General features: G+C 33.7%; 2 protein-coding genes, 1 long non-coding RNA gene and 1 other non-coding gene across 4 annotated transcripts; all 4 read right to left on the reverse strand.

Moving 5' to 3' along the window:
• Positions 1-11,792: 11,792 nt before the first annotated feature.
• On the reverse strand, positions 11,793-13,805 carry LOC147938436 (leucine-rich repeat protein 2). The gene is made up of 6 exons (XM_087466533.1): positions 13,332-13,805; positions 12,856-12,927; positions 12,593-12,736; positions 12,382-12,453; positions 12,208-12,279; positions 11,793-12,129 (listed from the first exon to the last, which is right to left on the reverse strand). The coding sequence occupies exons 1-6, from the start codon at positions 13,562-13,564 to the stop codon at positions 12,057-12,059; spliced, it is 666 nt and encodes a 221-aa protein (XP_087322659.1). The 5' UTR covers positions 13,565-13,805; the 3' UTR covers positions 11,793-12,056.
• Positions 13,806-16,888: 3,083 nt separating this feature from the next.
• Positions 16,889-17,715, reverse strand: LOC147938437 (uncharacterized). Its single transcript, XR_015567314.1, has 2 exons — positions 17,490-17,715; positions 16,889-17,382 (listed from the first exon to the last, which is right to left on the reverse strand). It is a non-coding gene; the product is annotated as an uncharacterized LOC147938437 (long non-coding RNA).
• Positions 17,716-18,130: 415 nt separating this feature from the next.
• Positions 18,131-18,760, reverse strand: LOC147938438 (uncharacterized). The gene has a single exon (XM_087465635.1). It carries the CDS (start codon positions 18,758-18,760, stop codon positions 18,131-18,133), a length of 630 nt encoding a protein of 209 aa, XP_087321761.1.
• A 5,534-nt stretch (positions 18,761-24,294) lies between these two features.
• Positions 24,295-24,400, reverse strand: LOC147938439 (small nucleolar RNA R71). The gene has a single exon (XR_015567547.1). It is a non-coding gene; the product is annotated as a small nucleolar RNA R71 (small nucleolar RNA).
• Between the last annotated feature and the right edge of the window lie 1,357 nt (positions 24,401-25,757).

Below are 25,757 nucleotides of genomic sequence, written 5' to 3' on the forward strand. Positions count from 1 at the left end.
TACCATGTTAAATAGTGGACTTCCAACTCAAAATCAATTGGCAATGAGTGGAGAAGCCCATATCTTATATATACTACTTAAGATCCTACTCAACTTCCAATGTGGGATATTGTATCCCTAATATAAGTCTCAACCACTGAAAAATAAATATCCAAAAACAGCAACAACGAAGCCGCTCCACCAACACCGCCACAAGACAACCGCAACCAAGCATGAAGCATCCCAGATTTAGTTTCACTGTCCTATGCAACCTAGAGATGACACACCGTAGGAAGCAACACCAACACTGCAACTTGAGAAGAAACCATCTAAAGGCAGAACACCACGAAACCCAATATGAACATGAATAAATAAATACGCACATGAATTCCCATATTTTATTGCTTCATGCTATGAATATAATAACATGTAAATAAATTACTTACATTATAGTTGATGAAACACGAAAGTTAGTTTCTTATTTCACGATTGTTCCGCCTTTGATTATCTCGGAGGAGGAAATCGAACGTTGCCGCTGAGATTATCTTCCACAATTTAACTGCGCTTGATTGAAGATTGAGGTCGAGAGCACAACAACTAATATGTTTATAGACAGACTTTGATGTGTCTTTTTAATAATCTTTACTTTTCATAATTAACCTCAACTCTACCGAATAACGGTAAATTTAAGATAAACTAGGTGATTTACCCGCACGCTTGTGCGGACAAGAACTGAATAGAAAAAAGAAAAAAAAATTAATTTAATTATTTAAAATGTTGAATTAAAATTTTTTTATATTTTAAAAGCTTGTTTAATTTTTTTTAATTTTTATATTAGTTCGTATGTTCAGACATAAATTATTTTTTTTGTAAGTTTCGTATTAAATATTTTGTTTTCATTTTTTAAAATAATAAAATGAATAGTTAATAAAATGTTTATTGATAGTATTACTCTACATATGCAAAATATAAATTAAAATTTAAAGTCCATTTTAAAAGTTTAATTGAAATTTTAAAGTTCATTTATAAAGTTTAAACCCAAATTGACCGTAACAAAGTTTTAAATGAGCCAAATACAATTGTTACGGTCAATTTTAATTACCTTGATATAATAATTTGGGACAATATAATATGTATTTTTTTTTACACCATTAAAATAATATTTTAAGCAACCCATAAATATACTTTCGTTTAGACCATTGTATTTGGTACTACAAACATTCAAAATTATACTAAAGTTTGCATATACAAAAAGTTCATTAAGCTACGGTAACTTCATTTCTGAGTCCATTCTTTATGACTGAGTCTCCGAGCTCTCACTTTGATGCTCCATTACATAGTTTATGTAATAACGTCCAGCAAACTCAGACCTATAAATATATTAAGTGTATGAAACAAAATTATTTTAACATCATACATAATCATATATAAAGTGTACAAAGTTATAATCAAATCTTACCAGTCCTTCGAACTGTGGTTTATAAAGATCTTCGAAGACGTCAATGTGTTTTCGATACATGGTGCACCTATAAACATTTGCAGAGAGAATATATTGGTTACCTTATGATGATTATATCAGAACTATTTTATGTTACATACCTTCATATTCTCCGACTTTCACAAACCGCATTACACAAGACTCAGGTTCGGATTTGTATATGAGATGGCACCTGTTTGATTGTCATTTAGACATGAATTCAGAAGCGTAGTTATCTTTGACACGACACTTCACAGTTTCATTCATAAATGTTTATCAAATTAATAAAAAATCTTAAAAGAGACAATTTTAAAACGTAACTGTCCTAAAGGTAGAGTAATGTCTTTTACCTGCAATTCAACAACGTGAAAACAAATTCATTACGTTTAATGGCACTCTGAGGTCTTCTTTTATCTTCCACATCTATACACCCACAAACATCTAATTTGGGGAAAAGATAGAATTTAGTTTTCCAAAGTGTTGCAAATCTACATTTTGTAAAAGTTTAATTCATACTTTTCTAAGGGAGGGGCCAATACACAAAGTTACAACAAATCCTATAAAGATTCTAGATTCCCAAACACAAAGTTACAATTAACTATACTCACAGATTGTACCATATCAATATTAACTGTGCTTCCACGATATATATCATCCAAATCCTCGAATCAAAAGTAATTCTTTGGACTCAATTGTTGGACCAACGTCATAGTAGTATCGTCCGTGAATTTAATTTGATAAGGATGATGAGTATTCCTCTCATTCAGAGTTGGTTTGATTACTTTGAAAGTTCTAATATCATATCAGTCACCATCATCAATATATTTTTGAAGTTTAGCGAGTGTATTTGGTAAAAATGTAGCTTCAATTGTGTTACCCTTCACAGTTTAATAACAATTGTGTAAGAATTCATATATATATATATATATATATATATATATAAGAACTGTTAAAATTTGAAATTTAAGTAATTTAAGTAAGAATGATGTTCAATTAACAACGCTAACCTCTACATCCACAAGAAGCAGTACTTTTTTTGTAAAGAACTCGTTGATACTCCAAGAATGTAAGACCTTGGCGTTTATACGCCAATTAGTTCTTCCAGGAAGAAGATCAGCAATTTTATCGAATCTCATGATTTTCTCAAATTAGGGTTTTCACCTTTTTGTTTCACACCTCTTTATTTTCACACTTTTTTGTTTTATATATATACAGAATTTTATGGACTTTGAAAGAAAAAAATTTGTTCTTTGAGTATTATTAATGATCTCACCATTTGTTAATGATCTCAAAATATGCAAAGTTTCGATCCAAAAATTATGTTTCTTTGTCGCACCCCCAGCTTTCCATGTTGGCACCGTTAGTTTTCACAAATTTTTTTTTTACACCTCTTTGTTTATTACTTTGTTTATATAAAGTTGCAATGTTTTGATCCAAAAATTGGGTTTCTTCTCGTACCCCTAGCTTTCAGTATTTGCACTTGTTAGTTTCACACCTTTTTGTTTCACACTTCTTTGTTTTCACACCTTTTTGTTTTTATGTATATACAAATTTTTATGGAATTTGAAAAGAGTTTTTGTTCTTTGAGTATTATTAATGATCTCACCCTTTGTTAATGATCTCAAAAGTTGCAAAGTTTTGATCCAACAATTGTGTTTCTTTGTCGCACCCAAACTTTCCTTGTAGGCACCAGTTAGTTTTCACATCTTTTTGTTTTGCACCTATTTGTTTATATATAATTGTAATGTTTTGATCCAACAATTTTTTTTCTTCGTCGTAACCCTAGCTTGAAATATTTGCACTTGTTAGTTTTTTCACCTTTTTGTTTCACACCTTTTTGTTTCACACCTCTTTGTTTTTACACATTTTTGTCTTTATATATATACAGATTTTTATGGATTTTGAAAAAAAGTTTTTGCTCTTTGAGTATCATTAATGATCTCATCCTTTGTTAATAATCTCAAAATTTGCAAAGTTGTGATCCAACAATTTTGTTCTTTGAATATCATTATTGATCTCACCCTTTGTTAATGATCTCAAAATTTGCAAAGTTTTGATCCAACAATTGTGTTTCTTCATTGCACCCCCAAATTTTCATGTTGGCACCGTTAGTTTTTACATTTTTTTGTTTTACACATCTTTTTTTATATAAAGTTGCAATGTTTTGATCCAACAATTATGTTACTTCGTCATACCCTTACCTTTCAATGTTTGCACTAGTTAGTTTTCGCATCTTTTTGTTTCACACCTATTTGTCTTCACACGTCTTTGTTTTTATATATACATATCTTTATGGACATTGAAAAGAGTTTATGTTCTTTGAGTATTATTAATTATCTCACATTTTGTTAATGATCTCAAAAGTTGCAAAGTTTCGAACCAACAATTGTGTTTTTTCATCGCATCCCCAGTTTTCCATGTTGGCACCCGTTAGGTTTCACACCTTTTTGTTAATATAAAGTTGCAATGTTTTAATCCAACAATTGTGTTTCTACGTCATACTCTAACCTTTCAATGTTTGTACTTGTTAGTTTTCGCACTTGTTAGTATTCACATCTTTTTGTTTCACACCTTTTTGTTTCAGATCTCTTTGTTTTCACACTTTTTTCTTTTTATATATATACAGAATTTTATGGACTTTGAAAGAAAAAAAATTGTTCTTTGAGTATTATTAATGATCTCACCCTTTGTTAATGATCTCAAAATTTGCAAAGTTTTGATCCAAAAATTATGTTTCTTTGTCGCACCCCCAGCTTTCCATGTTGGCACCGTTAGTTTTCACAAATTTTTGTTTTACACCTTTTTGTTTATAACTTTGTTTATATAAAGTTGCAATATTTGACCAAAAATTGAGTTTCTTCTCGTACCCCTAGCTTTCAATGTTTGCAATTGTTAGTTTTCATACCTTTTTGTTTCACACTTCTTTGTTTTCACACCTTTTTGTTTTTATGTATATACAAATTTTTATGGAATTTGAAAAGAGTTTTTGTTCTTTGAGTATTATTAATGATCTCACCCTTTGTTAATGATCTCAAAAGTTGCAACGTTTTGATCCAACAATTGTGTTTCTTTGTTGCACCCCAACTTTCCATGTAGGCACATATTAGTTTTCACACCTTTTTGTTTTGCACATATTTGTTTATATATAGTTGTAATGTTTTGATCCAACAATTGTGTTTCTTCGTCGTACCCCTAGCTTGCAATGTTTGCACTTGATAGTTTTTGCACATTTTTGTTTCACACCTTTTTGTTTCACATCTCTTTGTTTTCACACATTTTTGTTTTTATATATATACAGATTTTTATGGACTTTGAAAAAAGTTTTTGCTCTTTGAGTATCATTAATGATCTCACCCTTTGTTAATGATCTCAAAATTTGTAAAGTTGTGATCCAACAATTGTGATCCAACAATTTTCTTGTTTGAGTTTCTTCTCGTACCCCTAGCTTTCAATGTTTGCAATTGTTAGTTTTCATACCTTTTTGTTTCATACTTCTTTGTTTTCACACCTTTTTGTTTTTATGTATATACAAATTTTTATGGAATTTGAAAAGAGTTTTTTCTTTGAGTATTATTAATGATCTCACCCTTTGTTAATGATCTCAAAAGTTCCAACGTTTTGATCCAACAATTGTGTTTCTTTGTCGCACCCCAACTTTCCATGTAGGCACATGTTAGTTTTCACACCTTTTTGTTTTGCACATATTTGTTTATATATAGTTGTAATGTTTTGATCCAACAATTGTGTTTCTTCGTCGTACCCCTAGCTTGTAATGTTTGCACTTAATAGTTTTTGCACATTTTTGTTTCACACCTTTTTGTTTCACATCTCTTTGTTTTCACACATTTTTGTTTTTATATATATACAGATTTTTATGGACTTTGAAAAATGTTTTTGCTCTTTGAGTATCATTAATGATCTCACCCTTTGTTAATGATCTCAAAATTTGTAAAGTTGTGATCCAACAATTGTGATCCAACAATTTTGTTGTTTGAGTATCATTATTGATCTCACCCTTTGTTAATGATCTTAAAATTTGCAAAGTTTTGATCCAACAATTGTGTTTCTTCGTCACACCCCCAACTTTTCATGTTGGCACCGGTTAGTTTTCACACTTTTTTGTTTTACACCTCTTTGTTTATATAAAGTTGCAATGTTTTGATCCAACAATTGTGTTACTTCATCATTTCCTTACCTTTCAATGTTTGCACTTGTTAGTTTTCGCATCTTTTTGTTTCACAACTTTTTGTTTCTCACCTATTTGATCCAACAATTGTGTTTCTTCGTCGTATCCTAGCTTGCAATGTTTGCACTTGTTAGTTTTTGCACCTTTTTGTTTCACACCTCTTTTTTCACACATTTTTATTTTTATATATATACAGATTTTTATGGACTTTAAAAAAAGTTTTTGCTCTTTGAGTATCATTAATTATCTCACTCTTTGTTAATAATCTCAAAAGTTGCAAAGTTTCGATCCAACAATTGTGTTTCTTCGTCGCATCCCCAGTTTTCCATGTTGGCACCGTTAGGTTTCACACCTTTTTGTTTTACATCTTTTGGTTTATATAAAGTTGCAATGTTTTAATCCAATAATTGTGTTTCTTCGTCGTACCCTAGCTTTCAATCTTTGCACTTGTTAGTTTTCGCATCTTTTTGTTTTACACCTTTTTGTTTCACACCTCTTTGTTTTCACACATTTTTGTTTTTATATATATACAGATTTTTATGGACTTTGAAAAGAGTTTTTGTTCTTTGAGTGAGTATTATTTCACACCTCCAATTTTTAAAAATTATGAGTAATATTTTCTTTTAATTTATTACTCAACATGATTCACTCATCTTTGTTAAAATTTGGATTGTTTTATTTATTGATTCATTCATCTAACTTTTGTTTGGTGTCGTTTTCCATTTATTCATGCATCAATCATCTCTTTCAATTATTAATCTAGGTAATTGATTGTGATTATTAATTTTTCATAGATTTATATGTTTATATATTATAGCAAACTCACTTTTAGGTGTCAATTTAAATATAAGGGATAAGATTATTTTTATTATCTCATCTAGATGTTTAGATTTATTAATAATATTAAATGTTGTAATATTTTGATCCAACAATTGTGTTTCTTTGCTGTATTCACAACTTTTAGTGTTCACATTTATTATGGACATATATATATTATGGACCTTGAAAAGAGTTTTTGTTCTTTGAGTATTGTTTAACACCTCCAAATTTAAAAATTATAAGTATTATTTTCTTTCAATTTATTAATCAACATTGATTCACTCATCTTTGTTAAAAAATTTTGAATTGTTTTATTTATGATTTATTCATCTAACTTTTATTTGGTGTCGTTTTCCATCTACCTGTATTGATCATCTCTTCCAAGTATTAATTTAGGTAATTAATTGTGATTTCTAATTTTTAATAAATTTATATTTTTAGTCAATTTAGTTTGTTGCAGCTATAGCTCTTTCTCCCTGATTCTCTTATTATTTTTTATAAATTTTGATAGAATAATGATTTTTTTTAATGTGAATATCTTTCAAAATTGATTATCTGAGTATAATTCAGTAAACTTAGATTTATATATGTTTAACCCTATTCTCTTATTTTCACTGAATCGATTTTTCATTTTATATATACAACAAATATTTTATTTAACTATTTGGTTGATTAATCTTAGTCATTATTTATGATTTTTATACTATACAGTTAAAGAATTACCATAAAGTTAGTCATTTTAAATTTTCATTTTCCCATACGATAACATATGGGCTGAAATCCTAGTATATATAATTACAGGTTAAAGGTAAAGTTTGTAGTTAATAGATATGATGTAAAATTATATATACACTTTATGATACAGCTAACAATTATATGTTTTCAAACAACATTGTTGAAACCAAATAAAATATAATCATGTGAAAATTTTAAATAATATGTTCTTAGACCATCTACAGTGTATTCATCTATTATTTTATAATATAGAATAAGTCTAAATTAGAAAATGGTTTTCTCCAATGTGAAAGTCTATATCTGACTATAAAATAGAGGTAGTGTTAAAAATATTAAAAATCACTATATTTAAGAGAAGAAATATAATTCAAGTCTAAATATCCAAAACAATTATCCAACTACAAACCATCATTATACAGTCTCAAATACCTCTTTAAAAACAACATTAACTGTTTTATTCTGGCATTTTCCATCTTTATCTGTAAGTAACACCTTGAATTCTTTTCTGATTGTGACTCGAGAGAAGACAACATAAAGCTGTCCATGTGTGAAAACCGGTTTTGGTAGAAACAATCCAACATGTTCTAGCGTATGACCTTGACTTTTGTTTATAGTAATTGCAAACGCCACAGTAACAGAAAACTGGCGTTGCCTCATACGAAAGGGAAACTTTGCATCAGGTGGACTAACATACATCCTAGGGATAAGTACTCTACCACTAATCTTTTTTCCTGTCACGATTCTTGCTTCGATTACATGATTGGCCATCTGAGTAATAATTAACCTTGTATTGTTACACAAACCTCCCTTAGGATCTATATTCCTTAGCAACATGAAGATGCTCCTATTTTCAACGTTAAAACATGGCTTGGCAATCCAGAAACTTGTATACTGTTTAGAAATTCCTGAGTGTAGATCATATTATCATGAGCATTTTTATCTGACGTTTCAATACTATCAGACCTAAGATATCGTCTCTCCTCACCTGTAAATAAAAAAATAAAAATGGAATTTTAGATATGTATTTAATATTAATATTTCTTAAAATTATTACTTCAATATCCATATTATGAGTTTTGCTTCTCTAATTAAGTCAGCAAGATCCGATTCGGCATCGATAGTACACACAAAATATTCATTAAGATTGATTAGAATACCAAATCTTGAATGAGCCGTTCTACCACCTTCCAAAAGCAAAGCAGCTATACCACTTGAAGCAACATTCATAACAATATTACTTTTAGACTTTATATCAGCACCAAGAATAGTCCACAAGAAAGTTTTCCAGTACCACCAAATCCATGGACATAAAACATACCACATTTGTTGTGATTCACAGAGTGAATGATTTCTTCATAAACACGTCTTTGCTCCTCAGTTAGCATAGGTAACAACTCATTGTACAATTCCTGTTGTTTATGAAGTTTATATATTTTCTCACCTGCGATAAGCCTATTTACACATGTGTTTATCATACTATTATCTGGTTTAGGCATTTTCTCAAACGCCGTAAGAGACGTTCCATTCGATCGCAGCATCAATTCTATTTTAGTTAAACATATATTTTCTATCTGAGCATGTGTCAACATTAGACCTACAACAGTAAAATTAAACACTTATTTATAATTTTGTTTTGCGAAAAATAAATTACATTCAATTAACCAAATAACAATTTGACTTGTGCGGGAAAAAACTTTTTTAAAAAGAATTATTGTCTAAACTGTTTGTGGTCAAATATATATTACTAATTCAATTCTTTTATAAATTTGTGTGGGCAAATATATAATAGTTCAACTAATTTAACAAACCAAAAAGTAAATTAATTATAAGGCTAAAAAGGATTCCAACAAAAATGTAAATGGAAAAGAATTAACTAAAAGAGTAGCTATAATTTAATCTTCAAAAATAGTATTTATTTTCCATTTTTAATAATTTAAAATGGGATTCGATTATTTTATTTTTGAGATTTTCTAATTTTTGTTTTAAAAATAACAATACGTTTTTTAAACAGTTTATTTTTAAAAGTGAAAGAAAAATAATTTGTTAAAATTACTCATTTATATTTTTAATATATATACATTTTAATTGTCAGGACCTTTTGTCTTAATTAGAATCTTTGTTCCTTCTTTTGGTGATAGAGTATCCAGCCGGAATAACATGGGTTTTCCGGAGATTTACATCAAATTAAATGGATATTTTTAGTATATCTTCTCGAGATTTTCAATTCCTTCTATCCAAATCAAACCGTCATAATTATCTACAGAAATTTAACATTTTCGAAAATATAAAATTACTTGAAACAAATATTTACAAAAGATTTAAGTATTTATTTCCACTTTTTAAAAAAATTTAAATTGGATATAAATATTTGATTTATGTTTTTTTTTTTCTAATTTTTGTTTTTAAAAGAAAAATAATTTTAAAAGTGAAACAAAAGGTCTGTAGAAATTTACTAATTTTAAAAACAGGGATATTCTCAAAGAAATATTTGTAATATATTCTAGTATTTATTTTCTATTACTTTTAAATTTTAAATGAGACATAAAATTTAGATTTCTGATTTTTTTTTATTAAAAATATGAGAAATTTACTATTTATTATATATTATTTATCCGTCTAAAGCAATTTCAAATAAACAATAATTGTAAATTGTTTAAAAAAACTCTTCCTAATCTTCCTTAATCTCTTTCCTTCTTGAAAAATCTCTGAGATATAAAATCCCGAATCCAATTAATATTCCTTCATTCTTCTTTCTATCAATTTAAGAGGAAGAAGGAATATTAGTCACAAATATTTATGAAGAAATATTAGTAACAAATATTTATTTAAATATTAGTCATAAAAAATATTTAGCTTATTTGTAAATAGAAAGAAATCAAAGTTTTTAGAAAATTACCATAATTTTTTTATGAATAGAGTCCACCATAATTTTTGTGCAACTATAATCATTACAAAAAATATTAGCAACAATATTATTTTAAAAAATTAAGGATTCGGTTAGCAAAAATTAATATCTAAATTTCATTATGTATTCAATTTTGTAGATCCACAATTATGATCAATGATCATCCATGAATTCAACTGAAACCAAAAAAATATATGTAATAGGTTACATATAAATAGAAATATAATTTAAATCTATTTGTAAATAGAAAAAAAATCCAAGTTTTTAGAAAATTACCATAAATTTGTTATGAACAGAATCCACCATAATTTTCTGCAACTATAATTATTACAAAAAACCATTAGCAACAATATTATTTAGAAAAATAAAGATTCAGATTAGCAAAAATTAATAGCTGAATTTTATTATATCCAGTTTTGTAGATCCACAATTATGATCAATGATCATCCATGAATTCAACTGAAACAAAAAAAATATGTATTAGGTTACATATAAAATTATATTTCAAATTACTAAACTACAAAACAAAATATAGAAAATAATACAACCTATATTTTTTAAAGATGGAGAATCCATAGACAAAGTCTATGATTGCTTGATCTTGCTTTCCAAACAACCACTACAACAACAAAAAAAAGAAAAAATTAGTATCCGATGAATCATATAAAATTTTCAAAAGTTGTCTTTGCTCATTTACTTGTAGAATAAAAAAAATCATGGAATAAAAATATGATCATGTTTAACCAAGAGAATAAAATTGAATAACAATCACCACTATAAAAAAAATAAATAAATACAATTAATAAAAATACTTTACCGATTTGATTTTTTTGCTTGCTTCATCAACTTGTTCGTCCAATCTTGTTTTCGATATACAAAAAAATGTCCATGGTCCATGACAGGTACACCTAAAACACAACCAAATAGTACAAAATGAGTAAAACTTTTGATATGATTCAACATAATAATTAAAAATTATAGCAGCATAAAAATTAATCATGCAAAGCATCAAAGCATATGGATAGTACATCAACATGAAAAAAAAAACTAAATCACACAATAGTAAAGTTGATTCATTAGAACCAAAATAATACAAAAAAACATTATACTCTCAAAATATATGTTTAGCTTAATGAATCCGACTTCTACTGTTTTGGGTGAGCCTCTATATATATAGCTTAGAAGGAAAATCGTCATAATTATCTTTACCATTTTAAAATTTTAAAAAATAGAAAATTTCTTTAAACAAATATTCATAATATATTCTAATATTTATCTTCCATTTTTTTAAAAAGAGATATTGTGTAAATATATTAGATTTCCGATTTTGTAAAACAAAATTCGTTTTTTTTTTTAATTTTCGATTTTTTTTTTTTTTTTTTTTTAAACTTAGAAAAGGGTAAAAATGTCCAGTTTTGAATCTCATTAATGGCAAATTAGTAATCTTAAGTCTGAGGATGAATGTGGTGCATTTCAGCAACCTAAATAGAGAGTAAAAGCTTCTTCGAAATATTTTTAAAAGTATTTTTCATTAAAGGCAAAGAAGGTCAATTTTTGTGAGATTGGCTGTGAGCTCTCTCGACTTTTCCTTTAATATATTAGATGACGATGATAAGGTAGTGAGTGATAGATAATTGCACTTCTTTAATAAGAAACAAAGTTACGTATAGCTAAGCTAAATACAGCAAAAATGAAACCCAATTATACATATTATTATGGAATGTATAACATTCATTCAAGTTACCATCTACCAACACCAATACACTCAAAGTCACCGTCTACCAGTACCAATACACTGCATGTTTCCGTCTTTGAAACCTCTCTTATATTTTAACATGAAACAAGGCGCTATATAGATTTACAAACACTTGGTGCAGAGTTACTTATATATGGTACATAGTTCTTACAAGGTCACACCGGCCCATTCTTCTTTTTATAGAATTCTTCAACTTATTTCAAGTGCAATTGGTGTCGTAGCTTGCAAGACCTAGTAGTTCGGGTCCCTCCAATCTCAGGTTGTTCTCAAAGCTGTACCAATGGGGCTTTGCGTTAGAAAACAAGCTTTGTATTGAGGGACAAATGTTAATTGGTCATAAAAGAACTTACTTTTGCATAGGAATGTGTTCAAAAGGTCCTTCTACTGGTATCGTTCCACACAAATCATTGCTTGATACATCACTGACAAACAAAGCATATTTATTAATTCAACTGAACAAAAAAAGACTCAAAGCCTTGTGGAAAACAGAAGTGGTGGTACATTGCTGGAGTAACTGAACTTACACAACTTTGAGGCTTGAAACAGCGGTGAGCTCTCTAGGAATTGGACCGGTTAATTGGTTTTCGTTAAGCCGCCTGTCATGTCGAACAATTTTTACTTAGAAAAATTCACAGCACAAAGAGAGAAAAGCAAAAGAAGAAAAGAGATATATAAAATCATATGATTAGCACAAGTAACACCTACTTTACTAACAACTAGTAATACAAAACTTACAGAAAGACGAGTGACTTCAATTTCCCCAAAGAAGACGGTATCTTCCCGGAGAGATTGTTGCTGTACAGATCCAAACTGATCAAACTCTTCAGATTCCCAAGTTCAAAAGGTATAGTTCCTTGAATCTCGTTTTTGTAGAGTTCACTGTATGAATCAGAGCCAGAGTAGAAACAGTTAATATACAATTATCTAATCACATAATTGGGAACTAACTTTTGCATCAGTAAAAGTTAAGTCTTTCACAGAGCGGTGAGATTGCATACAGATATTGTAAATGTTGAAGCTTCCCAAGTTCAGGTACAAGTTGTCCAGATAAGTTTGAGTTCCCCAAATCCCTGCCAACAACAAGGATAAAACTTTGAGAACATACTAAAGAATCGTTATATCGAACAAGAGAATTCCAATCTAAATAGGCAACAATAACATCACTGAACTGAAGTTAAAACAAAACAAATATCATGTCATTACTCATTTATGAATCTTAAAGAATCAAACTTAAACACTAGCAGAAGCCAAAATCCAAAGGCAACAAAACAGGGAGTAATGCTCCCAAAAAATTAAAATAAAAAATTCAAATCAAGATTATAGTGGTTGATTTCTCAATTTAGATCCTTTAATCTAGAATCAGGTTATAGTAATTGTAATCCATACTAAATGGTTAGCTTCCACAAGAAATGAACTCAAGAATCATCGAATCAAAGATAGATAGATAGAGAGAGAGAGAGAGAGAGGATGTTACAGTCGAGTGACTTGGTTGTGTTGATTACAAGTGACATGAAACCAAGTACAAGGATTAACAAGAGTTGGATCCCAGCTCTGAAGAACATGGTCTGGATCTGACAAGCTCTGTCGAAGAGCGTGAAGAGCGTCGCCTTCGGAGTTTGCTTCCGTTAGGCCAAGTAAAGCTAAGGTTAGTGAGATCAGAGAAGCTGCTAAGAAGAATAGCTCCCGTCGACTGTTTCTCGCCACCATCGGGAGACAAAATTAGGTTTTCGTGATCTCTGTCTGACTTATTCAAACCCTTTTTACAGATCAGAGCAGGCTTTGGTCTGAAATGTACCTTCTTCATTTTTTCTTAATGAGTTTTTGTTTTGTCTTTTTTTTTTTGTTGTTCTTTTTCATTTTTTAAATGTAAGAATTGGAATCCTCAGAAATAATCATCATTCTGATTTCTTATTTTCCTCAGTGTTCAAATTCTTTAAAATTTGAAATTATTTGTGGGGAAAAAACATATAAATAAATATAATAGATTTGCAGCATTTTAGGAAAATATTACTATACTCGATAGTGGCATGTAATTTTTGATAAATTAAATTAATAATTTAAAACCAAAAGACCTTTATATCAATTTTTGTCCGGAGATTCTCAAAAATAGCACCATTTTAATTTTTTGTTCCAATATTAGCACACATTATCAAAAGTTACAAAACTAGCACAAAATCTAATATGTAGATAATTCTACTAAATGCTATTGTTATTTTTTTTTGGACTAAAATTCTACGAGGCCCACCTTTCATTCTTAACATGGTTCATTAACCCAATTGACAAAAATATATTTCCAAAACATCTGAGTCATTCTCGTCTCTCACCAAAATACGATGACGATCTATTGTTATTGCTGGATCTTGTAGCTTCTCCGTCTCTCATCGCTTTGCCGGTCTCTCATCGCTGATACATCGTCACCGGTGTATCATCGTTGTTCTATCATCGGTATATCTCGTTGCGGCTTTGGAATCACGGTTCTTCTTCTTCCTCGATCAGATTCTTCATCTTCGAGTCACATATCATCATCGGGTCTTCCTAAAGGTAAGTTTTACATCCATTTTCACTTGCTATTCTCCTTCTATTGTAGAAATTGTAAGCATTGTAACTTTATATGTGTGGGAATTTGACTTCTTTAAATCCCTAGAAACCTAAATTGCCAGATTTTCATTGTCGGTATATTTCGATCAATTAGTTAGGGCATAAACAAAGCAGATCGTGAGATGATTTAGTGTTGATTTATGTGTGGGTGATTTGCATTTGTAAATTTTATGTTTGTTGTGATTAGCATTTTGGATTTTTCTAGTCTTGTCCCTTCTTAGTAATCTAATTTGTTGCAGAAATGAAAGAAGAGTTACTGTTAGCTGCAAAAAAAAATCTGTTAGTCGTTTAAGGACAAGTTTAGCATAAGTGTCTTTGTGATGAGTCTTGAAATTGTATGTTTTTGTAGCTTATTGAGTTGGTTTTGGAGCTGAGATAGGCCTCCATTAGTTAAGCTATTGTTTTGTACTGTTAGATTTAGATGCTACCTAATGGTAAATCTGAATCATGTTTGCCATATGATTTGAACCTTGTCCAAATACAATTTTTTTTATAAGACAACTTGGTTTTCTTATTACTTATCCTATGTTGTCATCCTTATTGATTGTTGCTTGTGTATTGTTTATTCTTTGTTGCTCGTGTACTGATTTATTTCTTAGTCACATTTGAAAATTCTTGAAGCATTGTTGAGAATTCATGAACAATTTCTTAAAACATATTCACTGATTTTTTTTTTTAATCGCAGGTAATGGTAACTGGAGCTTTTTCCAAGTTACATGATGTATGTGCAGTTCCTTGTAAGTCGGAGTTATGCTTTTAGGGTTCGTGATGTGTGTAATCTGGATGAATTCACGCTGGGTTAATTAAGAATATATATTATGGATTCTTTTAGAGAAATTCCTTTAAATACCACTAAAAAAGTTTTTTTCCCAAAAATACCACATTTTAGTTTTTTTTCCAAAAATACCACAAAAGTTTTTTTTTCCAAAATTACCACTAACACAAAAAATTGAATTTTAAGAATGTAGATTTTTTTTTTTTTTATGTTTGGGTTGACAAATTTAGTTTTAGGGTTTAGTTTTTAGGGGTAGGGTTTAGTATTTATAATTTAGGAATTAGTTTTTAGTATTAGAACTTTAGTTCAATTATGTGGTATTTTTGGAAAAAATACATTTTAGTGGTAGTTTTGGAAAAAAAACTAAATTGTAGTATTTTTGGAATAAAAACCTATTTTAGTGGTATTTACGACAATTGCCCATTCTTTTATCTCTTTTGTTTATGTTTAGTGTGTAGAAAAGGTAAAGTACCCAAAGGATTAACAAGGTTGTTCGTGAGAGCCTTAAGCGTGAGCATTTGTGATATAATTTGAATTTGACGTTCATTATATCAAAATGTTTTTTCTTTCTTTCTCTTTCTCTCTCTCTCTCTAGCCTCTATTGTGGCTCTCTTTGATTTGCACTGGTGTTTGTTTCATAAAACACATTTATTTTAGGAAGGACTCAATAATATTCAGGATGATTCCTTAAAATTCAGGATAGCCTTCATAAGTACTTAGGATAACACAAAATCAAATCATTACTCTTATATGTATAGATAAATATCAGGATGTACAATAAAATAAAATCAATATCCCTCACTAAATAGAGTAATTTGTGATATATTAAGGCAAACCATAAATAAAAGATTCAAATACTCATTCTTTAAATTTATGAAGAATTTCATAATGTTTAGGAAGACATCCTTGAAATTCAGGATGACCTTCATAAAATATTTGAGTCTCTTTAGGAAGGAGTCATTTGAGTTTAGGAAGGTCTTCTTAAAACATCTTGATGGATATTCTTATTTGCTACCTTTATTGTAAAACATCAATATGTGCACAAAATCGAATCATTATACATCACTAATGAAATAATATGTGATACAATAACGTAAAACATATATAAAGAGATTTAAAAACATATTTGTAAAAAAATTAGGAAGGATTTCATAGCTTTTAGGAAGACATTCTTGAATTTTAAGAAGGCCTTCTATAATGACCTGAACTCAAACTTCCTCTCAAGTACCTATTTTTTCATCTTCATCATCAACTATCTGCTTTGTTCTTGATATATTTGTCATCATGTATATCATCAACATCAATCACTTAAGTTTAGAGCTGAAATAACAACATGATTAGTCCATGAGTTCAATTTTTGTTTTAACATTACTTCAAGAGATATCTAATATATCACCCCACATTTAAACTAGTTCTCCAACACTACCAGATTGATTAATCTTAAAACCCCAAGAAACACTACCAATTTGATATGTGCTATTAGCAAAACATTTCAAAAACTCATATCTAGATACCTACCTACCATGCCAGCTCTGAAATCAACATGTTAACTGCAACTGTTATAGCTATACAATAAAATATTCAAAGTGGCGTAAAGAAATGCATCTTTATATAAGGAGCAATAAGAAACACTACGTCATGCACAAGAGACTATATAATTGAGACAATACACTTGCATATTCCATTCAGTAGATCCTTACACTTCAAAATTTCATTATCAACTATCTAACATGTTAATTACTTCATAGTACATAAAGTTCAAACTGTAAACCTTATTAGCAAAATGTTGAAAGCGGAGAGAGACAACAGCTGAAGCCAACAACAAAAATTAACAAAAAGAGCCATAATACACATTTCTTAAAATTATAGAGAACCATTTGTAAATATTTGTGGATTTGGTTCAATAATGATTAAAATAGTTTGGTTTATATTATTTAGATCCATTACTAACTGGTTAGCGTTGAAGTTCTTTGCAACGACGAACATTGGTGACGATGATGTGATCCAAATGGTGGGATTCGTCGGACGATGTGGCGTATCAGCCTCCTAAAACCATGTTGCTTCCTCTCACACATGTTTCCGTCATCATCACTACATGCTCTGATGCTTGTTCCTCACACCTACTTCAGCAAGGTCTATCTCTCTTCTCCATCTATAACACAAATCGGTCGAGATTATTAGCTAGTGAATCAATAACAGGATCAAAATAAACTGAGGAGAGATCTACAGATCTGATGGAGGTTTGGGGAATAAAGAGACCGTCGCCGCCGTCGATAAACCTGAAGCCCTTCTAGATGTCAAACTAGTTGACGACAGCGGAAAAAGATCTTAGTCGATCAATTTGACACTTGATTGAAGCTTCACTTTATCGATTTGACACTTAATTGACAAGATCTCAGATCAAAATTTTAAATGCAAGCTTCACCGGAGTTATGAAATCTAAAATCGTGAGTTTTGATTTTTAAGGAATTGAATTTTTCTATTTAAATTAAATAATAATTTCAATATATATAAATGCTACTTTTGGAAAATATGAGTATGTGTGCTAGTTTTGGAAGAAAAACTTAGATGAATGCTATTTTAGGGTATTTCTCATTTTTGTCAATATTTTAAAGAGAACATAAATATTGATTTAAATTTTCAAACTTAATCGTCAAATTCTAACACGTTACTTTCTCTTGGTCAAAACAGAAGACTTTGACTTCCACTTATAAATTACAGTACATAATTTGAGGCGGCAACTAGATAACTAGTCTTACTAATCACAAAATATACTAAAAGTTTTAAAAGTTTATTTTTAAGGTCAATTTCTCGTAATAGAAAGCCTAATCAATGAGCTAAAAATAATAATAACTCATCTTTAGAACTTTAAATTTAATATGTTCCTTTCATAATCATTTTTAACTTTGAATTTTATTATACCGATACTGTGAACATAAGTAACCATATGCGGTTGAGTACGAACTTGTCGTGCTAATCGATCTACAAGTACATGGGATCAAAGTTAAAGAGAAACTGGAGAATTCCTCTAAATCCACTTTGATGTCATCAAGATACACAGAGAAGCCCGGCCAGTCGGACAGTGAAGACACCACCTTCACCAAATCTGAGAAGTCTGTGAGATAGGCTACCTCCCGAAACTCATGGCCTATCATGCACCGCAAAGCCCACACAAAAGCTTCTACCTCAGCGTGGAGTGGTGTGAGACTACGCCGAAAATTCAAGGCACCCATGAGCGAAGAGGATCCTAGGGATGACATACACACCCAGCCGGCGCCAGCAAGCTTGTCGGTATCCTTCCAAGAACCATCAACAAAGCAACGAAATCTGGTAAAAGCAACAGAGAGAGAGAAGCTGCCCCTCACTAACGGAGGCCCATATGTCGTTGCAGCCGGAGTACCCTCCTCCTCCTCTACCTGAGCCGCAAACCATGTTGTCGCCTTACTGGCTGCCAACAGTGCCACTTCTACCGGCTTTTCCATCTCATTTTCGAAAACCTTTGCGTTCCTTGCTTTCAAAATATACCACATAATCCACAGAAAGGCTATAACCTGAACCCCTAGAAAGTGATCGACATTTGCATATATCGAACCTGTGGGAAAACCAACTGCTCTCGTCGGAATATTAGAAAGAGCCCAGACCTATCGCGCAGGCGGACACTCAAAAAGGGCTTGATTTATGGTTTCAACCGAACCACCAGATCTCGCACACTCCAAATCGCATGAAATACCCCGGCGACTTAAATTCGCTGTAACTGATAGGCAACCAGAAAGGACTTGCCACATAAAATGTTGTATTTTAGGAGGACACTTGACCTTCCACACACTAGCCTTTAAGGAAACTATGTCCGGTCCGCATACCACTGTCAGTGTTTCGGAAGGAAGCACCATACGAGCCGTATGATATCCAGATTGAGTACGAACTTGTCGTGCTAATCGATCTACAAGTACATGGGATCAAAGTTAAAGAGAAACTGGAGAATTCCTCTAAATCCACTTTGATGTCATCAAGATACACAGAGAAGCCCGGCCAGTCGGACAGTGAAGACACCACCTTCACCAAATCTGAGAAGTCTGTGAGAAAGGCTACCTCCCGAAACTCATGGCCTATCATGCACCGCAAAGCCCACACAAAAGCTTCTACCTCAGCGTGGAGTGGTGTGAGACTACGCCGAAAATTCAAGGCACCCATGAGCGAAGAGGATCCTAGGGATGACATACACACCCAGCCGGCGCCAGCAAGCTTGTCGGTATCCTTCCAAGAACCATCAACAAAGCAACGAAATCTGGTAAAAGCAACAGAGAGAGAGAAGCTGCCCCTCACTAACAGAGGCCCATATGTCATTGCAGCCGGAGTACCCTCCTCCTCCTCTACCTGAGCCGCAAACCATGTTGTCGCCTTACTAGCTGCCAACAGTGCCACTTCTACCGGCTTTTCCATCTCATTTTCGAAAAACTTTGCGTTCCTTGCTTTCAATATAAACCACATAATCCACAGAAAGGCTATAACCTGAACCCCTAGAAACTGATCGACATTTGCATATATCGAACCTGTGGGAAAACCAACTGCTCTCGTCGGAATATTAGAAAGAGCCCAGACCTATCGCGCAGGCGTACACTCAAAAAGGGCTTGATTTATGGTTTCAACCGAACCACCAGATCTCGCACACTCCAAATCGCATGAAATACCTCGGCGACTTAAATTCGCTGTAACTGATAGGCAACCAGAAAGGACTTGCCACATAAAATGTTGTATTTTAGGAGGACACTTGACCTTCCACACACTAGCCTTTAAGGAAACTATGTCCGGTCCGCATACCACTGTCAGGGTTTCGGAAGGAAGCACCATACGAGCCGTATGATATCCAGATTGAGTACGAACTTGTCGTGCTAATCGATCTACAAGTACATGGGATCAAAGTTAAAGAGAAACTGGAGAATTCCTCTAAATCCACTTTGATGTCATCAAGATACACAGAGAAGCCCGGCCAGTCGGACAGTGAAGACACCACCTTCACCAAATCTGAGAAGTCTGTGAGAAAGGCTACCTCCCGAAACTCATGGCCTATCATGCACCGCAAAGCCCACACAAAAGCTTCTACCTCAGCGTGGAGTGGTGTGAGACTACGCCGAAAATTCAAGGCACCCATGAGCGAAGAGGATCCTAGGGATGACATACACACCCAGCCGGCGCCAGCAAGCTTGTCGGTATCCTTCCAAGAACCATCAACAAAGCAACGGAATCTGGTAAAAGCAACAGAGAGAGAAGCTGCCCCTCACTAACCGAGGCCCATATGTCGTTGCAGCCGGAGTACCCTCCTCCTCCTCTACCTGAGCCGCAAACCATGTTGTCGCCTTACTTGCTGCCAACTGTGCCACTTCTACCGGCTTTTCCATCTCATTTTCGAAAAACTTTGCGTTCCTTGCTTTCCAAATATACCACATAATCCACAGAAAGGCTATAACATGAACCCCTAGAAAGTGATCGACATTTGCATATATCGAACCTGTGGGAAAACCAACTGCTCTCGTCGGAACATTAGAAAGAGCCCAGACCTATCGCACAGGCGGACACTCAAAAAGGGCATGATTTATGGTTTCAACCGAACCACCACATCTCGCACACTCCAAATCGCATGAAATACCCCGGCGACTTAAATTCGCTGTAACTGATAGGCAACCAGAAAGGACTTGCCACGTAAAATGTTGTATTTTAGGAGGACACTTGACCTTCCACACACTAGCCTTTAAGGAAACTATGTCCGGTCCGCATACCACTGTCAGGGTTTCGGAAGGAAGCACCATACGAGCCGTATGATATCCAGATTGAACCGTATACTTTCCCGACTTTGTAAAATGCCAACCTAGGGAGTCACTCTGAGGAGTAATGCTCAAAGGTATAGCCCCGACCAAAGCCACATCAACCGGGTCGAAGTAGTCGGCTAACCGATCCATCCGCCAGGTGTTTGTACTGCGATCAATAAGATCATGGATCTGAAGTAGAGGATCCTTAAAGGAATCCTTACTCAACGCTGGTCTCGGGAATTGGGCTGGAACCCAAGGGTCTGTCCAAACTGAGACAGTATCCCCCAAGCCAACCCATTTGATAAGCCCTTTATTTACCAGAGATCTAGCAGAAACAATACTTCTCCATCCATAGGATGGAGAGTAAGATTTAATTGGATCCATAAGATTTGAATTCCGATAATACCGACCTTTAAAAACCCTTGCAAAGAGGGACTCCGGTGCTTCGATCAAATGCCATAACTGCTTAGCTAGTAATGCTGTATTAAAATCATCTATATTCCGGAATCCCAAACCGCCAAATTGCTTACTCGAACAAAGCTTTTCCCATGCCAACCAATGCATACCCCCATACTGCCCATTATTACTCCACCAAAAGTTGGCTATCGCGCTAGTACGTTTGGAAGTTATTGTTTTTGGAATCCAAAAACATGACATCACAAACGTCGGAACAGCAGTGGCTACCGACTTTACCATCACTTCTTCCCCCCCCCCTTCGAAAGGAGTTTAGCCGACCAACCTGTAGTACGCCCCCGGAGTTTATCCCGGACAAAAGAAAAAATCTTTGATCTTAGAACCCCCCAAACTTTCTGGGATTCCCAAATACCCCATGCCACCTAATCTAGAGATACCAAGGATCGCCTGCATCTCCACTTTTGTCTCTTCAGAAACCTTGTGACCAAATTGGAGCGAGGATTTGTCAAAATTGATCAGTTGGCCCGATGCCGCCTCGTAGCTCTTTAGAACCCCTAAGATAGCCCCACATTCCTCCTTAGTAGCTTTACAAAAAAAAAAACTATCATCCGCAAAAAGAAGATGAGTGATAGGCGGACATTGATTAGCCACCTTTATCCCAGTAATTGATGTTCATATATTTTACCTTGTTTTCCCTTAGTTTATTCACATCTTTTGCATCTTTTTTTATCCATTTAGACCATTATTGTGTAGCTTTAGCACTAATCATGCATTAGGGCTTAGTTGCATTGCATTTGCATCTTTTCATGCATAAACAGGTGATTTTGGAGCTCAAGGAGCATGGAAGCAATGGAGAAGAGATGTGAAGCAATCTTGAGGAGGAAACAAGGGAGTTAAGGCTGAAGAACCAAGGTCCAGAGTCCAACTCGACCGCACACTCGACCAGACACTCGACCGTGTGCTGAGGAGGACTCGACCAAGTGGAAATTGCACGTGAGAAGCCAGCTCGACCCCTAGCTCGACCGAGCACAGGTCGAGTTGACCGAGCCGTTGACCGCTTTGACTTTTTCTATTTTTAGGGCTTCCACTTCCCCACTATATAAGACCTTGTACCTGCAGCCACCAAAGCGTCCAGCTTTTTAGATATTCCCAAAAACCTAGTTTTTACCTTTTTTAGCATTATTCCTTTTGCATTTTATTAGATTTTGTACTTGTTTAAGAAAACTCTTAGATTCTTCAATATTGTTGGTTCAGTAACTTTCTTAATATTGAGAATTTGAGTTTCATCCTTTGATTAATATTGAAGATCTCAGTTTTATCTTTCTAATAATGCAAGTTTCAATATTTTCTGGGTTTTTGATTTGTTTCATCATGTCTTGTTGTGAGTAGTCTTCTTAGGATCTTGAGGATGGGTTAGGAAGGATTGATCTTGTGGTTTATGTGATTTGGTCAAGCTTGATTGTTGTAGATCTCTTCTAGGCTAGATGTTCTTAAGGCTGATCTTGAACTGAGAGGTTAGGATCTGATTTCAAGCTCCTTAGCATCACACCAATGTTTAAGAAGCATAGATAAGGCTAGATCTAGAGCTTACCATTAGGCTTGCTAAGAGATTAGAGGTCTTGTTTGGTTTGAGATGTATTGCTTAATGCCTGCTTGTGTAGATTCTTTACTGTGTGAAAACAAGTCTAGAATTGCATAGGTTTGATTGTTTCTTGACCATGAGAGTGGGAGAAACTTGTCTTAGATTTATATGTCTAGAGGTTAGCTCAAAGTTTGCTTGAGATTTGTTGACCAAGTTAGATAACCACAATGATTAGTTCTTCCCATGAATCCATCCTCAGGAACCTTTTTTGTTTATTGATTTTAAAGTCTTAATCTTGTAGCTTGCTTGTTGTTTGATTGGTTTTAGTATTGCTCTGTTTTTGTTGTGTTGCTCTGTTTTCCGGATTTAGCCAACTCGACCTCTCACTCGACCTACACTCGGTCGAGTGCTTGCTAGAGTTCATCCCCAGAACTCTGGTTTATGATTTGTGATTGTCTTGTTTCATTCCTGTTTCATTCCAGTTGCATACATTTAGCTTTCAGTTCATCAATTGTCTTGCATTAGTTCATTAGTAGTAGTTTCTATTTCTGTTCTTGCTTCATTACAGTTTCAATCATTCAGTTTCATTTGCATTTAGTTCTTAGTTCTTGTAGTTTACTTTTTGCATCTTTACATTTCCATCTTAGGATTGTTAGTGACAAACAATCATTACATTTGTCTTAACTTAGATTCATATGCACATCTTATCTGTTCACAAACACTCATTTAGGATTGATACCTCTTGTACTGCAATAGCATAAGGGGAATTGAAACACCCATCCATCATTCCATTCATATCTCACCATTGCATCATCATCATCATTCACCACACAAATAATCTTGTTTCAATTTGGCGCCGTTGCCCATTTGAGTGTGTTTTTGTGACATTTAGGATCCATATTAGTCTAAGATTAAGTTCGTTTAAACACTTGTGAGGTTTCTGGACTTGAATCTTCTGTTGTTGGGTTGAAGTTCCATTTCAGGTACCACTCGACCATCAACTCGACCACCACTCGATCGAGCAGTGATCGAGCACTTGATCGAGCCAGACGCCGGATCTCTATAACCATCAGTTTCCAGTCGACTTGATCACCAACAAGAGCCTGTGCTCAGTCGTGTGCCTGGGAAAAACCGTTTGTGTTCGTTGATGCACACAAGGTCTAAAGGAAAGGACCATCTTCTCAAGCACATTGATAACATCCACAAGGTGACAAAGGGTTTGGGAACTAAGCAAAGGAGAGTTGTTCAGGACCAACAAGAGGTTATAGTAGCAATGAGATCTCTGGATTTGCTCAAAGGAACAATGAGACCTTTTGTGAGGCATGGGAGAGATTCAAGGGATATCAGACTCAATGTCCTCATCATGGTTTCAGCAATGAGTCACTCTTGAGTACCTTGTATAGAGGAGTGCTTCCAAAGATAAGGATGTTGCTTGACACAGCTTCTAATGGCAACTTCCTCAACAAGAATGTGGAAGAAGGCTGGGAATTAGTTGAGAATCTTGCTCAATCAGATGGCAACTATAATGAGGACTATGATAGGACCATAAGGAGCTCCTCAACTGATCAAGAGGACAAGTATAAGAAAGACTTGAAGATGGTCAATGAGAAACTTTACAAGATCCTTCTTAGCCAGTCCAAGTCTATTCATTTCATTGGTGAAGAAGAAGCACAAGTTCAAGAGGGGGAGACTGAGTTTGCTGAGTTGTGCTACATGCAGAATCAAGGAGGATTCAAAGGCTACAACCAAGGAGGTTTCAAGAACAACAACCTATCTTATAGGAGTACCAATGTGGCTAATCCTCAAGACCAAGTCTATCCACCTCAACAGCCTCAACAGCAACAAACATACATCCCCAAACAACAACACCAAGTGTTCCAGCCTCAGTTGTGTCCCCCACCAGGGTTTTAGACTAACCAAGGCCAAGAACAAGACTTAAGAGCTATGATGCAACAATTGTTGATTGGGCAAACACAAGGAAAGATTGAGGAAGCCAAGCAGTTTGCTGAGTTGAACCAAAGGTTAACATCACAGTACAATGATCTGAATATGAAGTTTGAGGGTCTTAATTCAAGAGTGAAGTATATGGAGGGTAACATAGCATCTACTTCAGCTCCAAAACCCAACCAACTCCCTGGAAAAGCTGTACAAAATCCAAGGGAGTTCTCAGCCAAAGCCATACAATTTCAAGAGGAAGAAGTCACTGAGGACAGTGAAGTCCAAGTTTGGGGGAATTCATTAGTTACTGAAGCCCCAAGTGACATCTGTGCAAAGCAACAGGAGCACGCAGGAGAACTCGACCAGGAGCTCGAGCAGTCACTCGACCGAGTGCATGCTCGAGTGGTCGATCGAGCTGGGGACTCCGAAGCTGTCAAGCCTGCTAAGTACATTCCTCCTGCTTACAAGCCTCCACTGCCATTCCCTGGGCGTTTCAAAGCACAGAGGATCAAGGAGTTAAGGGAAATCATTGAGAAAAAGGAGATGTTGGCTAAGCAACATGAGGAAGAAAGGGTTTTGAGGGAAGAAGCTTTGGTTGAGAAAAAGGAAGAAGTGATGGTTATTCAAGAGATCATCATTGCCTACCAAGAAGAGGAGAGAGGACATGCTTTGGAACAGTATAAACCATACCCTCTCTATAGAGATTTTTTGCTTGATTTATCAGTAAAGAAGGCTCAAGCTCAAGATGAGAAGGATCTTGAGAACCTTGGAGGAGTGATCATCCCACTT

Source organism: Camelina sativa, chromosome 9 (genome assembly GCF_030686135.1).
Source record: "Camelina sativa cultivar CO46 ecotype springtype chromosome 9, ASM3068613v1".
NCBI lineage: Eukaryota > Viridiplantae > Streptophyta > Magnoliopsida > Brassicales > Brassicaceae > Camelina > Camelina sativa.